We start from the raw sequence: 21,854 nt of genomic DNA on the forward strand, positions 1-21,854 counted from the left end.
TGTCGCAGTTCCCAGTGAGGGGGACGGGGGCGCCCATGCGGAGGGATCGGGGTGCCCCCCGGCTCTCATAGAATCTTCAAAGTTGAGGAGAGAAGGCATGGGGCGTGTGCCCGTCCTGGGCAAAGGACCGCTTTTCGATGTTGACCCTTTTTAAGTAAGAGCATTGGGGCGTCGCTGGAAGCCTCCACCTGGAGGGAGGTGGGGGAGGCTCGTTCGCGTCACCTCCCCCTTCCAGCGACCCCGCGCCGTTCTCCGGCTCCCGTTGTTTTGGTAAGGCCGTGTCAGGCGATGAAGATGGGGGGGGGGTCGGTGGCTGAGGCAAGACATCCCCCCCCCCCTTTTGACATGTGGCGGGACTACCTGTAATTGCCCAGGCGCTGACATGTGGCGGGACTACCTACAATTGTCCAGGCGTCGGCATGTGGCGGGACTTCCTGTAAGCGCCGCCGTCCTTGCTTCAGCTTCGGCCTTCTTTGCGGGCCGGATCAGGCGAGAGTGAGAGGGAGGGGGTGGTCGGTGGCTGAGGCAAGACAGCCCCCCCCCCGTGGCCTGCAGGGCAGCAGAGGAGAGGAGAAATGGAGAGGTCCTTATTATTCTTTGGGCCGCCTGCCCAACAGCCTCTCCTTCTGACCGCGGCCAGGCGAGCCTCGCATGCCTCGAGGCCTCGCCTTCCGGATGGGCGTAACCGCGGACCTGTTGCACTTCGGGAGCTCTGGAATGGGGGTAGGTACCTATTGAATTGTTTCTATTTCATGTGACCGTTATTTGGGCGTGGTGGGCAATGAGGCAGACATGTTTGGAGCAGGAGTAGGCAGCGTAACCTAGCTACCGCGTGGCTGTCTTGCTGTCAAATCCCCGCCATTTTATATTTCTTATTACGAACTTTTTCTAATGTTTCTTATTTTTAGTGAAGTCAAGAGCTCATCAGGGGGTTACTGACTTAGCCTGATTTCTTTTTATTTTTCCTTCTCTTCCTTAGCGTGTTTCGAGTTAAAAGTTTCTGTTAGTAGGGAACGGTGATCACTTCATATTTTTATGTGTCCTTTTCACTAGGGGGTACTTCTGGACGGACCAGACGAGTTCCCTCCAATAAATGGTCCGGGGTGGAACGAGATTATCGATCAAAAGGGGAACATATATTCCTTCATTAGGGTATCTTCCTGGACATACCAAAGGATGTACTTCCACTTACTAGGGTAGCCTCCTGGACGGACCAGATGATCTACTTCCATTAAATGGCCCATGAGTGGGGAGCATATGTCCTCCATAAGGGTAGTCTCCTGGGCGGACCATGCGAGCTACCCCCCAAATAACCAATCAGTGGGGAGTGGGTAGGACTGACAAATTCACAAAGGGGCATAACCTACCCTTTACTACTTGCAAAGACTAGATAGAATATTTCTACTCCACGTTGTTTGCAGGCAGAAAATACCTCAAACGAAACAATTCCTGGAACAACAATGTCCAGGCAACCAATCAATCAGTGGGGAGAAAAACAGGCATGACGGATTACAACGGGGACAAATGTCTGCATTACCTGCCCTTCGCTATCCAAAAAGGAAGACTGAATATTTCTACTCGTCTCAGTTTGTAGATAGGGAAGATCTCAAAGAGCAACAATCGATTATTAATCGATTTCAAACAATCAGTGGGGAGAAAAGTAGGCATGACGGATTACAACGGGGACAAAAGTCTGCATTACCTACCCTTCTCTATCTGCAAAGAGGGACGAACGTTCCTATTCGCCGCCGTTTGCAAACAGAGAATGTCTCGTTCTCAAGAAGAGAACCAATATTTCAAGTAGCATCCAAAGCTAAATGAACCAATAGCAACAATATCAGTATACAAATACCGATTCCAATACAATCAATCAATCAATCAGATGGATAAAACCATCCTACCAATCAGGCGCAAAACGCCCTACTTAATCTTACCCGGACCGGACCATACGGACAGTTCTTCGTCTTCCTCTTCCAGCGCCCGATTGTTCTCTTTCTCCATGCAGCATTCCTGTGGGATTCCAGTCAGGACAATAGGTCGCTCGAGAGAGGTCCGTTCAGAATCGGTGAAGTTCTTTCGATCGGCAGCCGGGCGAGGGCCCTCTCAATGCAGGTATACTCCGATCATTTAGATGTTCACTTCTTCGTCTGGATCTCTCTTACCGGACCTTATGTCACTGATGGACCCCGCGTTGGGACGCCAATTGTGAAACAGGAGCCCATATTACTATCGATGCCCAGGCTGCTGGCGCAAGTCACCTCTTAGTTCCCATTCTGAATAGTTACCAAATAAAGAGACGGGCGCTGGGAGCAGGAATCACAAGAACAGAATTTATTTCTCATGAGGAGAGCCTGTCATTTCGGACACGAAACACAGTGTCTTTCAGGAGGTGCTCTAACAAGTGAGCTGAGACTCTGTCTTTTATACTTTACAAAACACTGGGCATTACAATCACGATATTGTGAAACAAGGAAAAGACATCCCCATAATCCTCGTGCCAATCCTACCCCACATGTGTTCACAATAGGGACCCTTGACCTGCTGATAAGAGGGGAGGGCAATCACGCAGCTGAGTGTTCCGTCAACTGTTTAGGATGTGTGCGCCTGATCATGGCCCAGGGGGTGGGGTGGCCAGGATCAATAGTGGGTCCTTTGAAGAGGAGTGACTTCATACAATAAGGGGCAGTAAATGGTATCTCCTGGCTCAGGCGATGGCCTCGGACATGTGTGGTCAGTCGGACTCGGGGGAAGGGGTCATCAAAGGAGTGGTATTCATGCCGCGTGGACAATCGAGCGCGGAGGGAAGGCTTGTCAACAGAGGGGCATTCATGGAAGGAAAGGAGGTGTTGGTCAGGCGCGGCCGTGACTCCCAAGGACAGGGCCTTGCAGAAGAAGAAGGTTTATGACTTGCTCGTGTGAGGAGAAGGGAGGGGGAGCCAGGGTAGACACAAGGGCAGAGTCGCGTAGAGAGAGAGATCTTATGACCCGTACATGAGGGAGAGGGGGCAGTCAGGTGCAACTGGGGAGGGCTATGTCAGCTGAGGAGAAGGATGCCTCTTTAAGAGAAAATGGGGGGTTTGCGTGGGTCAAGCAGAAGGGCTGCCTTTCATGGCAGGGTCGCGCAAAGGGAGAGGGTTTCCTGGTTTATGTATGTGAGAGAGAGGGGAGGGTTTCAAATACACGCAGAAGGGAAGCCGGTGATTCTAATCTTAGGCGGGCGAAAAGGCCAGGGTGCCTAAAATGGCTGTCATGTACACATGGGTACAGAACTTTGCTGGCAGTGGGATGTAGTTAATGCTTTACGGTATTCATGGTACGCGCAGGGAGGGGAGTGGGAAAAGGGAAATGAACGTTGCTTATGTACATCAATATTTCTAATTTTCTACATAAGTCCCTAGTAAAGCGCACTGTGTGTGCCCAGGGCCTGCAAATCAAATGCTACTAGTGGACCTGTAGCACTGGTGTTCCCACCCACATGAGTAGCCCTGTAAACATGTGTCAGGCCTGCCATTGCGTTTTGCAAATGCAGTTTAAACTGTAATGTCGACCTAGAAAATGCACCCACTTTTCAGGCCCAAGCCTTTCCTTTTTACTACATGTAAGGCACCCCTGAGGTAGGCCCTAAGTAGCCCCATGGGCAGATTGTAGTGTATGTGAAAGGTAGAACATGTACATGTTCTGATAGTAAAATAATGCCAATTTCATTTTTCACTGTTGCACGGACTTCCTCTCCCATAGGTTATCAGCAAAGCTGCCTTTCAACATCTTACAAGTATAGCTTTCAATTGGGAATAACTAGAGATTTAAAGTTTGGGCTCTCTGAGCTCATAATTTAAAAACACATATTTTAGTGAAGGTAGTTTTTATTTTGTGTTTGAAAATGGCACATTTAGAAAGTGGGTATTTTCTTGCTTTACCATCCTGTGCTTCGGCCTGACTGTGGAATCAAAGTCTGGTTTTTACTGACAGCTGGGTTGTTTATGCATTCCCTCTAGACAGTCATACAAAGGGAGCTGAGGTGTGCCCTGCATATCCTGATTGCCGATCAACAGGCTAATGTGCCTTCCTGAGCTAGAGTGGTGGGTGGAGTTGTCACTGACACCTGAATAGGGGTGTGCCTGGCATCTGGCAATGCTGTCTGCACCCCTCTGTAGTGTGTCTGGAGCCAAGACAGGGTAAGGAAGGATCTGTTCACTACAAAGACTATTCTTTGAACTATGCGTACTTCAAAGTGGAAAAGGAATATAAGTATTAGATCTATAACCCCAGACTTTTAGAACACTTCTGGATCAAGTGGAGACTCTGCCAAGAGGAAGAACTAGAGTGCTATCAGGAGGAGTACTGCTCCCCTGCTCTGTTGCTTTGGTGGGTTGGCCTGCAGTTGCTGCTTCTGTCTTGGAGAGTAAAAGGACTGGACTTTGCTTTGGTATCCTGCTTAAGAAGTCCAAGGGCTTGCATGTGCTTGCTTCCTGTTAAGAATTCTCAGGGCCATCAAAGACTTCATCTGCATAATCCCTAAACTCTACTGCTGGGAGTTCTGACCTGCTAAGTGGTGCCAAATCCAGTTTTGGGCCCATGGAGGTGGTTCTGCAGCTTCAAGATGTAAAACTCCATGTGTCACCTTTCAAGCACCATATTTTCGGCTGCAAGCTTTCTGTGTGGGTGAAAAAACAACGCATTACCACGGTGCAGCTGAAAAATCAATGCAGTGCCTGTTCACAGCCCAAAGAATTGCCGTAGCCAGAGTCCAGAGCACTATGTCTCTGGACACCTGCTCCGACTTTTACGCAGGCCCTGCTGTGCGGCTGAAAGAATTGATACATCATCAGTTAATGGCTGAAAGAATTGACACAGCACCTGTTTCGCCATTTCCGCATCGACCCCACTGTGCGCCAAGTTTCCAAGGCATCGCCCCGCTGAAAGGAGTCACCTGCGGAAATCAACGCATCACTTCTCATGTGTGCAGCAGAACCGACGCCTCAATTTCCCTGAGACTCAAGAACCGACACATCACTGTGGCCTAGATGTATCATCGTTCCCATTTGCGATTTCTTAATAGCGATTTTTACTGGATCGCTATTAAGAAATCGCAAAATGGGATGTATGTTTAAAATCGCTTTTTTTTTGCGATTCCTTATTATTCCTAATTTGCGAATTCGCAAATAAGGAATAATTTCCCATTCATTCCTATGGGCCAGGAGGCCCATAGGAATGATTGTGAAATAATTCTCAAATTGCGAATTCGCAATTTGCTAATCGCAATTTGAGAATTATTGCAAGGGTGCAGGGGTGTCTCATGGACACCCTGCTGCACCCCTGAAACTTACATGTGTGTGCATATGGCCCACATACATGCCCTATGGGCATGTATGTGTGCCACATGCCACCTTCAAAATTGCTTAATTGTGAATTTTGAATGAAATTCGCAAATTAACACCAACCTGAAATTGGTGTTAATTTGCGATTTCTTAACCTGAATTCGCAAATTGAAATTGCTTCATACATGGCATTTAAGGAATCGCAAAATTGCGATTCCTTAAATGCTCAAGCAAAATAAGGAATCGCAATTCCTTATTTTGCTAATTTCTCATACATCCCAAAAGATGCAAAATGCCCGTTTGCGATTCGTTAAGGCCGAAATTCTGCGAATTTCGGCCTTAACGAATCGCAAAAGTCTTGATACATCTAGGCCAGTTTTCTGACACTTTCCTCCTTTGAGACTGTTTTTCAGTTTGGGTTTTGACTCATCAAAGGTACTTTGTGCTAAAATCAACATATCCATAGAGTTCTATGGATATAATTGCTTAAATCTATTAAAAGTTCAGAGGCCTCCCCGTACCTGCTTAGCTGGCCAGCTGCAATTGAACATGCCTAGACCTGCCTGAACCCTGCTGCTGGCCTCTGCTGGAATGAGTCATGATCCCCAAGAGATGTCCCCGAATCCTGGACCCCTGAGTGGCATCAGTTGAAGCTTCTCAAAGAAGAAAAGGTGAAAATCCTAGCATTGTGGTTCTTTGTGGAAGGCCTTGTTCACGCTGAAACTTTGCAGCCTGTGATAACCATAACGCAAAGCTCCAGTGATACCTGCTGTTCGTGCCAGCAGTGACCATCCACAACAAACAGCAACGGAACCTACACTTTGTGCTACAGCAACAGCTACAGTAACAACAGCCCGCAACAACTGCCATTGTGAACGTCCAGTGATGAACAGATCTTTGCACTAGAGCAACAACTCTCCTGCTCTTCACCCCAAAAGCCTCTGCCTCACAACATCCTCCAAAGCAAAGGAACTCTTTGCGCCAGACTTAAAAAGGCAACTTTTCAGTGGGACTAACCACTTCCCTGTATCAGACTCGCTCTGCATCTCGGTCTCTCTATAGTTGGGACTTTCCCCCAGTCTAGTGTGACCAGATTACAGCAAGTGTTTTCTCAAAAAATGTTAAAATTGAATATCTTAGGTTCAACTCATTGGATTTTTGTCATCCTGGTATCATTCTATTTATTAAACCTCTATTTTTCTAATTTGGTTTTAGATTTTTCTTGTGTTGTGTGTTCACTTTAAAACTGTCTTTGTGCTGCATAAATACTTTACAGATATGTTTTACTGCTTTGTGCCAAGCTATCAGAGGCTTAAACACAGGTTAATTTAGTGACTTTTTGAGGTTCATCCTGACAAGCATTGCGGAATTCTTGAGTGGGGCTTCCACACTTCTCAACTAATAACTTAATTTCTAACACTTAGTATTAAGTTCTTACTGCGAGTGTACATTTCCACAGATCCTGATTCTGCATATTAGAATCTTTTTGTTGTTGTTTTGTACTCTCATATGCCATTTTGTATGCATTTGAGTTGGACTTAGATAAGCAAACGTGTTGGAATTTGGCTTTAAGTGTTTTGAAAACAATGCATGAGACACACGAAAAGCCATTTTTGTTGTATTGTGTTTTCCAGGTATTTGTTCACTCTCCAAATTAAAAAGGATTTGGCGATAGGAAGACTTCCTTGCAATGACAATAGTGCAGCGTTGTTAGTGTCACATCTTCTGCAGTGTAAGTAAAGGTGAAACATCAATCTTTCTATTATTTGTACATCTGAACAATATTGAAAGCTTTTCATTTACACTTTCATATTGAAAGTCATAGATAAGGTCTTTCAGAGAAGTGAATACCAAAAATATCTATTACTTTCATCAAAAAATGTAAAAAATGTTTTGGTGCCTACAGGGGTCCCGCAGGGGTCCACACTTAGCCCCTTACTGTTCAATGTGTACATTACACCTTTGGTATATCTAGCTGAACAGTTTGGGGCTAAAATCTTAGGGTATGCTGATGACACCCAATTGTTGTTTACCTGGCCAGACGACAATCTGGACACGTCTACAGTCCATCTGTGTCTGTCCACGGTATTTCGCTGGTTAACACAGGCCCAGCTGAAGTGCAATGAGGACAAGTCTGAAGTGCTCTTTTATGGCTCCTTCCCCCCCTCATTTAAGAGCACACTTTGGCCTTCTAACATTCCCTGCCCAAAAGAGATGGGGAGACCAGCAAAAAATCTGGGCATTTGGTTTACGGAGGATCTCAGATTTGAGCATCACATCAAAAAACTTACAGGCACCTGTTTTGCCACTCTGAAAATGCTCCGCAAGTTTTTCCCCTTGCTCCCCAGGGAGGCCAGAGAGTCGGTTGCCAGAGCGCTCATACTGGCTCGCCTCGATTACGCGAATGCACTGTTCAGTGGCATTCCGGCATATCTGGTCAAACGCCTCCAAATTATTCAGAATGCGGCTGTACGCCTACTATTTAACATCCCCAGATGGAAGAGCGTTCGCACTGAGCTGCGCTCGCTTCACTGGCTTCCCGTAGCGCAACGCATTCTGTTTAAATCTTTGGTGTTGGCGTTTCGTGCAATTCATGACCAGGGCCCCTCGTACTTGAGAAAGAGATTCACAAGGTACATCCCGGCACGCACCCTGAGATCCGCCTCTCTGTTTAAACTGTCCCTTCCCCGTTTTAAACGTGCCAGACTGGGCGGCCAGTCGCTGTCTGTTGTGGTGGCTCGGGCCTGGAATGCCCTCCCTCTCCATCTACGTTCCACGCCGACAGTGGCTGCTTTCAAAAAACACCTGAAAACTCACATATTCAAGTGCGCAGTCTAGGAGGATCCCCCGATGTCTTGTTCTCTGCCTCTCTGTTGTTTTCCCCGCGCCAGGATACTCACCAGTAACAGAGCGCGTTACAAAACGGTTTATACTTATACTATACTTAATTTGTTTACAACAATAATCATGTTAGCATTCCCTTCAATCTCAACCAAATTTCAATACTTTAACAATTCACAAAAGTTTTTAGGCATTTACACACGGAAACTACAATAGTCTCTGGTTCCCAGAAGTATGCCTGGAAAACCGCTGTGTAGTTTTTGCATGTGCAAATGGTATAATGTTACATTTATACGTGAGAATATATTGTGCTTTCTGTGCCCAGAAAGACACAGTAAAACCATGAAACATACTTCAGCTACTTTATTTTTCAGTATTGCCCCATCACTCCAATATTTCCGATTCTGCAATGTAAGATCCAGTTCTCATTCCTTGAGTCCATATAGCAAACAGAACCAGCCAACACGTTTCGTCACAGTACAATCAAAACCGGCAACTTCCTCCAGGCTTCAAATTCAATGTGAAAGACAGCTTAGTACTTTCAAACTGCTGTTCAAGACACTAAGGGCCCCATGAGGATGGCGGTTGGATTGCCCCCGCCGGGCAATTAGCCCGCCATCCCTGTAGAAAAGACCCCCGCCATATTATAACGGCTGGAGGGTGCGAGACATGTCGACCGGGCAGAAAAGGGTTCAATATGGTGGCGGTGTCTTTCAGACACCGCCAGCCATATTAGAATTTACATGTTGCCACAGAAAGGCATGCAGAGTCTGCTTGGGGGGCCTGTCCGTTGCAGGCCCTCATTGACTCTGGGAGTGTGGGGGGTGCACATGGGGTGTACCTATGGTACCCCCTGCCTTTCAAAGAACAACATGGCAGGCACCGCGCATTGCCTGTCACGTTGTGCTTTGAAAAGCACAACATGCATTTTTAGCATTGCGGCGGCATTGCGGCGGGCGTTAGCTTTTAGCACCGCCCGGCACAATGTTAAAGGTACGAGATACGCCCGCCAGTGTGGCGGGCGCATCATAATGGGGTGTGCGGGACTGCCACTAGCATTGCGGGCGGTCCCATTCCCCACTGGTATGGCGGGCGGACAAAGTCTGCCCGCCATACTAATGTGCCAATAAGGGCCATATGTACGTCGATTTTTAGCGTGCGCAAATGCGTTTTACACCCGTTGGCATACGCTAAAAACCTTGGGTTCATGTTCAAGTCGCTAATCAATTAGCAAATCTTGCAAAATAGTTATTGAGACTTGCTATTAGGAGGGGGTGTTCCCTTCCTAATAGCGACTCATGAGCCATGTATGAATGTTTTGTGACTGCAATTGCGGTCACAAAACACTTGCAAATTACCACCTACTTCAAATAGGTGGTAATGCAATTGCAAATGTAAAGGGGTCCCCAGGGGAGCCCTTCTCCTTTGCAAATGCATGCAAAAAATATATCTTAAGGGCAGGCAGTGGTCCCAGAGACCACTGCCTGCCCTTAAAAAATTAAACAAAAACGTTTCATTTCAATTTTTTAAATGCATCCCGTTTTCCTTTGGGCAAAACGAATGCATTTAAAAAAAGAAGCTGCTTTATTTAAAAGCAGTCCCAGACATGGTTGTCTGCTGAGCCCAGCTGGCCACCATCCCTGGGAGGGCCAGCCATTCCCTATGGGGTTGCAAAGTGTGAGTGACTCATTAATATTAATGAGCCTCGCACTTTGCGACCCCATTGGGAATCGCAATGTGTGCCTCTGACACTGTTGTACATAGTAAATTGCGACTTGAAATCAAGCGCAAATTGTGATTTGCAATTTACCAGGGTCGTACATCTGACACCAAACATCCATGGTGAGTCACAGTGAATCCAGCATGCTACCATGAAAAGCAACTGCAAGTGCTATGTGCAATAACCTCCAAGTGTGGTCATACCGTAAGCAACAGATAATGTTATTGAATGATATATTACAAAATGTATGGACATTTAAGTATCATACAGAGTTAATCATAATCACAGCACTAATCCCATGATTAAATCTTAATCCACATGCATTAGATATGGGTGAAGATGAATCAATTACTACTATTGTACCTTTATATCATGATATAGTCTGTCTAACAGTAAGATCAAATATTAATTCTCACAGTCTTACAAATGACGGGCGATACTGAAAATACTTTATGCAAGGGAATTAATGCCAAGGTTAGAGAGTTTGGAGTGGTCACCCCTCCACCCCCCAGTTGCCTTGCACATTTTCTGTTTATAATTGAGGCTAGTTATGAGGTTAAAGGGGCGCGAGCCAACAGCTCTTATTTCCGCTCTATTCCTTTTATCATACATTTGCTACGTCTTCAAACCACGTATTCTGGTTAACGAAATGGATTTAAGTAAAAAAGAGAGATGAATTCACAGTATTAAGTGGAATACAAATTACGTTAGAACTGCAATTAATCTGATGTCTCCTTAAAAGTCTTCTCAGAGAGGTGGATAAGCGTTAATAACTTGGATTAGGAGGAGAGTGCAGTGAAGATATGCAGATGGCCTTACCAGGAGTTATTTGTAGCCTACATATTGTAAGACTGTTGCACACGTGAAGGGTATAAAGGGATCAGAGGTGTAAGTCTCGTTTCACACTCACTCTTTGAATAAGTGATTTGCCTAAAGACAGAAAGATGTTTCCATTGCATGCTGGAGTGAATGGAAGGAGAGTTGTCCAGACCTTCACTGGCATCCCCGGCTAAAACGTCACTCTGGTTTCCGGAACTATTCCTGGAAAACCCCCGTGCATTTTCACAGGTGCAAATGTGCATAATGTGCATTTACACATGATAATAGATATTTCTCACAGACCCCTGGAAGTGGCAGCAAAATTATGAAAGAAGGAGAGTTGTCCTAACCTTTATTGGCATCCCTCCCTTTAAAAGACTTGTTCCTGGACAGGTGGAGGCCATATGACGGACTCAAATGGATATTGATATCACTCAGCCTTATTTACAGTACGGCAGATCGGGTACTGTACAACGAACATGGTTAAGTACTGTGTCACCAAATTCCTGATTCGCACACTCTATTTTGCTTTGGTGGAACTCTTGTGTCCACCTGCAGGACTCTACACGAGTGGAAATCTTGGACAAATGGATCACAGAGACTGGTCTGAATACCGCAGACTATCTGCCCTATTTAGGACCCAAATTGCCTGGGAATCCTTGCTGGTCCTAAACAGGAAAACACAGGTATGCCCCCCTCATACTGGGAGAAAGCTCCCAGCATCTCAGGTACATTTTTTTTGTTTTACAAAAAATAACTCCCACATTGCAGATTTGCAAAATAAGTTGCTGTGGGCAGGCTAATTGAACATTGTACCCGCACAGCAAAGATACATTCAATGGCCCGGAGCCGCCTCCCCCCGCCCCTTAGCACCTTGAGACCCTCACGGGTGAATAGGGCGCTATATAAACCCCTTATTGATTGATTGAATGAATGTAAGTGCATTCCACCAGAGCCCTGTGTGACCAGAATGCCGCCCAAGGGTCTGAATAAGGCTGTTAGACTATTTGTGAATCTTAGGGCTTTTTTTAGAGTTTGGCAGATGGATTACTCCATCACAAATGTGGTGTATACCTTGCCCGCCATAAGATATAATGCACATGTAATATGGCGGGTGGGATAACCACCACGGTTGTGACAGAATATCCGACCCACAAGTTTCTAAATAAGGCCTTTAGTCTGCATTGCCTCTGAAGTAATCAAGTGCACGTTGTTGAAAGGACAAAGACTATGACTTTTTGGACCAGCCTAAGGTATACTCTACCACACAGTAACTATCCTGATGTGACTTGTTTTTTGGAAATAGTCGTCAAGAAAACTGCCCTTTTGCCATTTGCAGAAAATGTTTCAATTTAAAGCAATAACTTTCGCTTCTGCAGATTGTTTAATTTGAGGGGAACTAGCAGTGTCAATCTGGGATAGTGCAGTGTCCTCAGAAAGTGATTTGTCTAACTTGAGCAGGACCTCAGACCACAGGATCAGATCATCAGACACTAAAACCTAGTTCCACCCTCAGCACTTCTTTGATGGGAGCTTTGCTTGGTCGCTAGGTTGATTGCAAGGATATGTGTCACTCCTGTAGTCAGATTGAAAGAAAGGTCATAACAGTGGTGGCTTGAGAGTCCTGGTTGATTTCTTATACCCCAGGAGGAGAAGTAAGCATAAACGAGTGGGTCACTAGGTACATCTTCCCATTTTAAGAAGCTTTTATCGATTTACTATTACTTATAATGACTGCTTCTTTATAAAAACAGCATTAAGTACTAGTATCTCCTGAAACTTTTCACTTGTTTTCATCATTCAGGTAGCATTTTGCTCAAATTGCTGTATGCGCTATAACTTAGGCAAACACTGCAGCCTGCTGATTTCCTCGGGTAAATGATGGCTTTTCAAGGGACCAAAATCAGCAGTGGCAGCTGCTGTGCCAATAAAGTGCCTGGTGTCGACCTGACAGCAAGGATGGTCCCGCCCCACCCTCGGCTGGGCTGAAGTGGGCGAAGAAAAATTAAATGAAAATACCCTGTGTTAATATCATGTTATTTTTCATGTTTTTACTGCTGCGAAAGCAGTGGGGCGGTGCTCCTCCGTCTGAATGGAGGAGGTGCCGTTGAAAATCAGCAAGCTATGCTCCATTTTGCCAGCAGTAATTTTCTGATCCAATTATTTCAAAGACTTGAGTGTTGCATTCTGTTGGGTGCAATGGTCCCCTCATAAATAGGGTCTACTTATTTAACACTCTCTCTGCTAGTCTGATTCTCTACAATACCAACCACTAGAACATTTACAATATCGATAGATTTCAGTAAGAAATTAAACCTTAACTAACTGACACAGAAACAGTGAACTAATTGAAAAGAAACTAAAGTGTTGAGAATAATCAAAGTAGTATAAAAAGGAAAATAATACATCCCAAATGAATCGTGGAAATGGGAAATTAATATATCACAAAGGTTGAAATTAACATTGGAAACAGATCTTTAAAAAGTAGGAGGAATGAAGGACAAAAGGAGACAGAAAAGAGGAATAGAGGAGGAGTTTATTGTCTATGAAAAGGAAACGGCTTAGGATATTTGAGTAGTGTTATTTGTGTGTTCTCGTGAAGTTAGTCATTGGGTCAACAAAAAGCACATGGACGATGGGAACAATAGCGGAAGAACAGCTATTGTGTTGCTCTGTGTTGAATTCTGGCTGAAATGGTTTATTCTGCAATATATTTTGGATGCTAAATATCTTGAAAAGTAAAAAAGTATCTTGCTCTCAACTACATCTCCAAGGTTAGTTTTTTATTCTTGGAAAATTGACTTGTAGCAGGTATTGTTTTGAAGGTTTGGACTAAATGAAATACGTAAATAAATAATGGGCTTGTGATACTCCTGAACGCGGGTTCTGCTTTTTGATTCATCTCTCCATTGGCATCTGCCCAAGTTGGCGTCCAGGTGGCTCTACCCAGGCACTAAGCGTGAATGCTTTGTTATCACATCCGTGGGTGCAAGCCTCAGTGAGCCTGTGTTGCAACGGATAAGCAGGAGGAAATGGCACTGTTTGCTGATGAATCACAGTGTGTTGCAATAGGTTGCAGGGAACAATGCCACATTGAGACGCTGTATTTAAGAGATGCAAATAGCATTGTGACTAATCCGAGACGATAACAGAGCACTGGGCAGTTGACCACAGTTAATGTAAGTCACGATGTGCTTTCCTGGAGTTCCCTTTGAGTGTTAATTATACACATTTAGTCTTAAGATCTAGCTAGCTATTATTTTGTAATTTTCATGCGGTCACACCTAGTGCCTTGTACGGCTATCTGTGCACTGCAAATGCAATGACGCCCCTATCATTCTTCTCTCTTAGTTCCTATGCCAGTCCTTTAGATTTCTACAGTGCTCCAGATACACCTAAGTAGGGTTTTGCATTATACATTATAGCTAGCCATTTGTTTTAATTAAGCAGTGTCCCATATTTATGCAGAAATTATTTGATCCTTAGTTGTTCGTTATCAGGTGTGAGTAGTGTGACCAGTGCTGATTTTCCTTTGCATTCTGGGTTTTGTAGTCAAACATTCACAATAAGACACAAACTACCAAAATTGAATAAAAACCATATCTGGATGGGTAGCTTTCCTGCCACGGATTAACTTGATAACTTCTACATTTAATGGCAGGAGTTCTAAATCGAAAACTATTACTGGCCATGCAAATCCCATACAAATGAAATTCCATGAAAACTACACTGGAATAATAGCAGTGGCCTAGACTACCTTGCCCAGGCCAGCAAATGGCAGGTGAGCCAGTGATTCTCCCTGCACGGTGGGTAACAATGCCTTTAAGAAGTCTGCTGTGCTTCTCGCTTCACTGCCTCTTTGCTGTAGAAACAATGCAACTCTAGAAATAAAACTCTTTACAGGTCTCTCACAAGTAGACATATGCTCACCAGAAGACTTTCTCTCAGGCAAAATGTACAACTAGCTGCCACTGCACAGCTAGTGAAGTCATGCGCCAGCTGTATTGAGGAATCTGAGGACCGGAACCAGAAGTGACGAATCGCTGAGCTCCTGTTGTGGTGCGGGATTGAAAGCGGAGTGGAGCCGCACCATACCTATCTGACATGCCCCCAAAGGGAGGAGGTGAACCAGAGCGGGACCAGGAGGGGCATTGGGTGTAACAAGGCCCTGATCACAGGCTTTGACTACTGGCCAGCTCCCGGCTCAGCCCACGGGGAGCGCAGAGAAGAGGAAGGAAAAGCCTGCGATTACCTGTAAGGTCCCTAAGGTGGCAACTACTGATTGTGCATCGGAGCGGCTAGCCCCAGAGAGGAAACTGCCCCCGAACTTTCCCTCCTCCCCTTGATAGCTATGCCATGCAAAGGAAGCACAATTCAAGGCCTACCATTCAGTCTTGCCACACATAGTCACCAGAACCCCTGCTGTGTGCTGGTACACTGGCTACCCAAGCCCCGGAATAAGTGATTCTAAAAAGCAGGCCAGAATTTGCCTGAATTGGATCAAGCAAGGAAGGAGCCTAATATCTAAGGAGAAAGATTGTCATCCTCATACTCATTGGGGGTCAATACCCGAGTAAGGAAAGTGCAAATAAAATCCATCTGAGCCTGGTCAGGTTCTCAGCTGAACACAGGGCGGACATGGCACCCTAGCGAGGTAGCTGCAGGGTTAGACTCTATTCCGTGGGCACTGACCCGGACAAGTCCCAGTTCAGGGAGGCGGCCCAATTAGGCCTGGGTGCGGCTTGTTGCCTGGGTGAGCTTCCTGCTTCTGCAGAAGTCGGCATGTACCAGCATCCACCAGCAAGAACAAAGCCATGTGGCACAATACAGGAATCAGTTATCAACAAATATGGAGTAAAAACTTTTGACGGCGTAAAAAAAAGTAAGGGCCTTTATCCATCTAGAAATTGAACTACAGATTTCCGGTCAAGCTATAAGACAAGAAATGCTTCAAGAAGCATAAACAAGCAGGACCACAACAGAGGCAGACAATTACAAAAAAGAAACCAGAGGACAAAGGGAAAACCATGAGCAATGCCTACCCTCTACAAAGATCAATTAAAGCCTCTCATGCTTGTAGCAAACCAATATCCACCACTCCCCCAGCCCCAACGCCACAACAACCACCAGGTACTTTACTTCAGTCCCCACCTTGTGGAGAATTTCAACGAAGGGCCAGTCACAAGACAATTTAGCTCCAAGGCCCAGGTAGCGATGCTGACACAAACCCCTTCACTACTCAAGCTCCATGATTTCAATCTTTACCCTTCCACTCAGGATTCAGAAACCAACAGCATATTGGGAGGCCTGGGCTGTTCACCGTTACTCTATAAAACCAAGTATAAACTCGTACCTGGGTGCACCCAACAAAACTTCGTCTAATCTTAAATAAACACAACTCTGACAGCAGCTTTCAATGTCCTCACAGGGCAGACACAAAAACTGGGATTCCAAATGGATACGATGCAGGTGATAGCAACAGTTATAACGGGGATAGCAACCAAATCGGATATATTGGAGGTCAAACTGAACTCAAACAGCCACCTAACAACGATGTGCACATGCCTTCTTGTAGTGGAGAAACTCAGCACTTTGTCTAAAGTTCTCAAAGCTTTGATAACAGATTAAAAACAAAGGCATCAGTTAACAGCTGACCAGAAGAGCAATTACACAGAGGACAGGGTACCGGATCCAGCTCTACAAGCAGGATACTCCAACTTTACTACTCTCTACAATAAAAGTGCCAGCACTGTAGGAAAGGATACACCGCCTACCCAATCCCAACTGGTCATAATGGAGAACAGTATTTCCATTAAAAAGGACCAAATAACAGCCAGCAAAACACCAACGGCTGGTAATTTATACAGGGCGACCTTAGAAGAGACAACAGGGACGGGGCCCCTGCTTAGATGATGCAGCCAGAGAAGAACTTGACAAAGATATTACACAAAGTGAGGTTATAGCTGCATTGCGGGAATTAGCCCCCGGTAAAGAATCTGGTCCAGATGGGATCCCCCTCGAGGTCTATAGAGCTTTGGAATCCGAGATCGCTCCCCTTTTGGTAGATCTGTTTAATGGGGTTATGTATTCAGGAGTGGTCCCGGATTCCTGGAAGGAAACGATTATTATAATCTTTCATAAAAAGGGAAACCGAGTGAGAAACCAGGGTCCTATCGCCCGATTTCGTTGATCAATGTGGACACCAAATTATATTCTAAGATATGGGCTAAAAGGTTGGGCAGGGTCATTGGCGGTCTTGTTTCCCCATGGCAGCACGGGTTTGTCCCCGGTCGTGGTACGACGCACCATACATGTAGAGCAATCTCATTGTTTGATGAACAGGCTGCCGTGGGGGGGAGATGGCCATGATCCTGCTCGACGCAGAGAAAGCGTTTGACCGCGTTGCTTGGAGCTTTCTCTGGGGCATTTTGGCGGGGAGAGGATTTGGCGAGAAAATGATCAGAGCTCTTAAAGCTATGTATTTAGATCCGGTAGCAAGAGTGATGGTAATGGGCGAGAAATCAGATAAAATTAATTTGAAGAGAGGACCTCGCCAGGGCTGCTCATGCTCCCCCATTCTTTTCTCACTGTATATTGACCCTTTTACCCAGAAAATTTTAGAATGCCCTAGGATAACCCCTGTGATATTTAATGGCTATTCAAATACAATGTTGGCGTATGCCGATGATTTGGCTGTGATTACTACTAACCCACAGCAGGCGCTTCCTATTCTGGCTCAGATGGCAAAGGTTTTTGGCTCTGGTTCAGGGTATCTACTAAACAAATCTAAAACTCAGATAATTTGCTCAAAAAATATTGTTAAATCTGATTCCAGATTCGTGGATTCTGCCATTTACTTAGGGGTTACAATTAATGCGTCAGTGTATAGAATTGTGGAGGAAAATTATCCCCCCTTATTAAATCTATAGACGCTGAACTTAAAAGAATAGATGTGTTACATCTTTCATTGGTAGGGAGGGTCAACGCATTAAAAATGTTAATGTTTCCCAGAGTATTGTATTTGTTCCGGGCAATTCCCTTATTTATTGATGAAAAAATTATGAAAAATTTGGAGTCCTTATTTATAAGATTCATCTGGCAATATGGTAAGGTTAGGCGCTCCACCAACCTTATGTCACTACCCAGGGAAAGGGGTGGGATGGCACTCCCAAATGTAAGATTATATCATTGGTCTTGCCTACTGATTCAAATGTCTAATCTCTTTCAATGTGATCTGGGCACCGGGATGGAAAGTCTTGCTGCAGAGTGCCCCCCGCCCCCGATTTTTAAGATGCTGTTGGGGGGAAAGGCAACCGGTCTGTTGCTGTGTGAAGTTGAACGGAGATTTTATAAAAAGGCTCGACTTAAGACCTTATTAGGGGCATGGTTAGTTTGGAAATCTATCCTGAAATTCTTTAATGCCCCCAAGGTGAATTCTTATTTACATCTGAGTAACTCCAGTCTTTTTCCTCGGCTGAGAGCTGATAGGAATCTTCACGTCTGGAAGGGATTGGGGGTCAAGACCCTTGGGGACATTATGGAGGGGGACAGGATACTCAGGTTTGATGTTTTGCAGGGTAGATTTGGTATTCCAGCCAATATTTGGCTTCTCTATGGTCAAATAGCTCGAACCCTTAAGGTTTTAAGACCATAGCTGTCCCCCAAGGTGGATCTCCCTCTGGTCGAGGTATTAGCTAGAGGATGCAAGAAGATCAAAGTAGTGCATAATCTTCTTATTGAGAGGATTGAGGATGATATTGAGAGGACGGAGTGTAAGTGGGCAACTAAACTGGGGAATCCCAATGTCCACCTGGATCTTGCTCTCTGCATGAATAAAAAGATATTTCGGGCTTCCAACCTCCGGGCTCAGCATTATAAAACAATTTTTAACCTTTATCATACACCGACCAAATTATTTGCCTGGGGTGTAAGGGAAGATGATAGTTGTCCTAGATGTAATGCCGGTCAAGCCGATATATTACACATGTTTTTTCACTGTAATCGGTTGGTAACAATAAAGGACGAGATAATACAATTCTGGGAGGGGCTGCTAGGTCGATCTATCCCCTACCCTGATGCTATTGGGCACGGACTCTAATCTGAACTTAGGGAAGGACGAGGAGGCCCTCGTTTTTATGTCAGTTGCAGTGCTTCAGATTTTATTCTCTGCAGGTTGGAAAGATGTGACCGCTCCCTCCTTCCAGATGTGGCTATCCAGATTATTGGGTGTACATAATATTGAGTCCAGTCTATATGAATTGAAGGGGGCAAAAAAACGGGAGATGGGAAGACGTATCTGGGCCCCGTTACAGAGTGGAGAGAAGCAAGAGTCTGATAAAGGATGATAAGGTTCTACCTAAGATGTTCAGCTGGGGTGGCCCGTGGGAACAAGTTTTTAGCAAAGCGGTTTTTATTATTAACTATGTATTTATCTCTCTGATTGTTAATGCTGATTCTGTGTATATTGGTTTCAACTTTATGCTGGGCGTAAGTCCGTGCTTTGTATGTTTGTATCAAATTGATGTCTTTTTAATGCACCTTTTATTCAGATAAAAATATTAAAAAAAAAAAAAAAAGAGAGACAACAGGCACCTGTAATCCTCTATCTAGAAGAGAAAAAAACACCTGAAGAAGCAAGTAAATATTAACAAACAGTGGGGGTGGACAAAGGAGTTTCAAACATGGATAGAGGCCTCAATTAAGGTTAACACCTCCACCAAGGAGGCAACATTAGATATTGCCCCGCCATCAAAAATATCAATGCCACAGAAGCCAGATACCGCTCCACAAATAAGGACACCAAAAGAGCTATTCCCAAATTTATTGACACCAAGGCTTGAAAACAAACAGTCAAGGAAGCAATTAGTTTCACAGTCTCAGCTAACACTGTCCAAAGGAGCTACAATGGAGAAGGAGGGGCAGCCTCAAGCTAAAGACGATCTTACCCCCAACCCCACTCCAACAGATCCCAGAGGAACAGCAACCAGACATGGCAATTAGGCAGGCAAATACAAGTGCAAACAGGCCACCAGCAACGAGAAACACCAGGGACCTGATGTCATCTCGTATAACGTCAGATCATATTGACACAAATTGGTAAAGAGAAGCTAGCCGACCAGAAACACATGCTACCCCAAAACTAAACGATGAACAAGAGGTTTAAAGCCAGTATAAGGAGAGGAGAACACTCTAAAATGGATACTGAGAACAACATTATGATATTCACCCGAGAATACATATCTCGAGGTAATAAAGACATATTAAATAGGGCAAATATTTAACAAATTCTTCATCGCATACCACAGTTAATCCATCTCAACACAGAAGACCTACTGCATGTACAATTTAAGGTCCTATGCAATAAGGCAACTAGAGAACCAATGCTAGTCACATGGAAAACCAGCCCAATAACCCAAATGGTTATAACAGTGAAAGACCGACTAGGTAACCGGGGGATACATGTTCGGGAACCTGAAGCAGATAGATACGCTTACATACTAGTGGACCATCCTGATGTAAAAACAACACAAATACAAAAAAAGTTTATACTAAAGGGCACATTGAGAACAACAGCTGCGAAGCCACTTTGCAATTTAAAGACAAATGCCACTACGTGGTGTGAAATTGCTGAGGGACCAAAGAATGCAGACCTTATTAACAACTGGAGCTGGCTGGCGTCTACCTTAGGAGGCCGATTCATACAACTTTCCAAGAATTGCAATGCACACCGCTTGGACATCTTCCTTAATTTTGCCATTTTTATTCAACTGTCATCCATTCGAGTGCTCCCTGGATGGAGCGATTGCCCTGATATCACTTTCATTTGTAGTGAACCCCTGAGGTAGGGCTAAAACTAAGGCCTGAAATGCATTGGGTAACATCAATTTCGCAACTGAGGATGTTTATGTTTTTTGGCGTGTCCAGACATAGGCTCGGACTGACATATCTGTGGCGTGAGAAACTGTTGAATTATAAATGTCACATGGGTGAACAGAACAACAAAAATAAATAAAATCATAAAAAGAATTTGGAGTACACGGAACAATCATTGTTGAAATTGCAATAACAGTCGAAAATTTTCGTGATAATCACAATCAATGCTGTGCACCTGATAATGGAGAGAAACTCCTCTCCATCTCCAAAGATACCTCAGGAGGCCCTCACTTCACCTGTTCTTAGCACAAAGGGAATACAGGGCAAAATAAGGAGAGGAGCAGAAAACGTACTGAAAATAATATCTTGGAACGTCTTTGTACTGAAATCAACGTTGAACAATCAAGATGCATTTGAATTCTTGCAGTCCGTAGACAATCTTTGAAAACCAAGCTCATGACACCACTGCTAATTCCTGGATTTGCGGAGTTCCAACACCCAGACAAAAAGTACCATCCATTTGGGAGGCCATCAGGGGATCTATCCATTTACGTAAATGTGAATACATCATTAAAAGTAGTACAATCCCCTACATGCACAGACATGGTTCTGGCTTTAAACCTACAAGGATTGAAATCAAATGGCAGGTCAACACCGGTTTTACCACTAAACATTTACTTTAATTGCAAGGTTAGCCCCCAACAGGGCAAAATGTCAGAGCTGGTGGGAACACTGGTAGACTTATTGATCAACTACCCAAACTGCGGGATAATTATAGCAGTACATTTCAATATCCATAATTTGGATCAGACAAAGACACCAACTCATCGAGAGATCCAGCCGGCAACATGCTATACACATCAACCCAAGATATCATTTCAGAGAGTCAAATCTGCACTTCTTGCCGTCAAAAATCAACTATAGATTATATTTTCATGAGTAACCATCTTCAGCCATTAGTTACGGACTTCCCACAACCCCAGCAGCAGGTCAGCAATTACCTCCCCATATGCATTAAAATTTTAGTACAAGCAGTCAGTCAGTCAAATTCACTTTATTCGGTTAATTAAAACCATAAAAGCATACTACAGAAATATATAAAATGTTACAATTACACAACAACAACAAAATACAGAGGAAACAGTAGTGTGATCATGTACAAAACACATCATGGTAAAAAACGTAAAAAATATCTCAAGGTTAAAAAATGATCTAATTCATAGTAAACCTTTTTTTTCTTTATTCTGACTGCTGCTGTTAAGAACTAGCAATGTTAAAAATTT

General features: G+C 44.4%; 1 protein-coding gene across 1 annotated transcript in view; it reads left to right on the plus strand.

Annotated features, from left to right (window-relative positions):
• Positions 1–21,854, plus strand: part of FRMD7 (FERM domain containing 7) — a 443,576-nt gene that overhangs the window by 234,309 nt on the left and 187,413 nt on the right. Inside the window, exon 4 of the mRNA XM_086966767.1 lies at positions 6,953–7,050. Within this exon, the coding sequence (XP_086822893.1) occupies positions 6,953–7,050 (98 nt within the window). The remainder of the gene's footprint in view (positions 1–6,952; positions 7,051–21,854) is intronic.

Source organism: Lissotriton vulgaris, chromosome 4_1, assembly GCF_964263255.1.
Source record: "Lissotriton vulgaris chromosome 4_1, aLisVul1.2, whole genome shotgun sequence".
NCBI classification, from domain to species: domain Eukaryota; kingdom Metazoa; phylum Chordata; class Amphibia; order Caudata; family Salamandridae; genus Lissotriton; species Lissotriton vulgaris.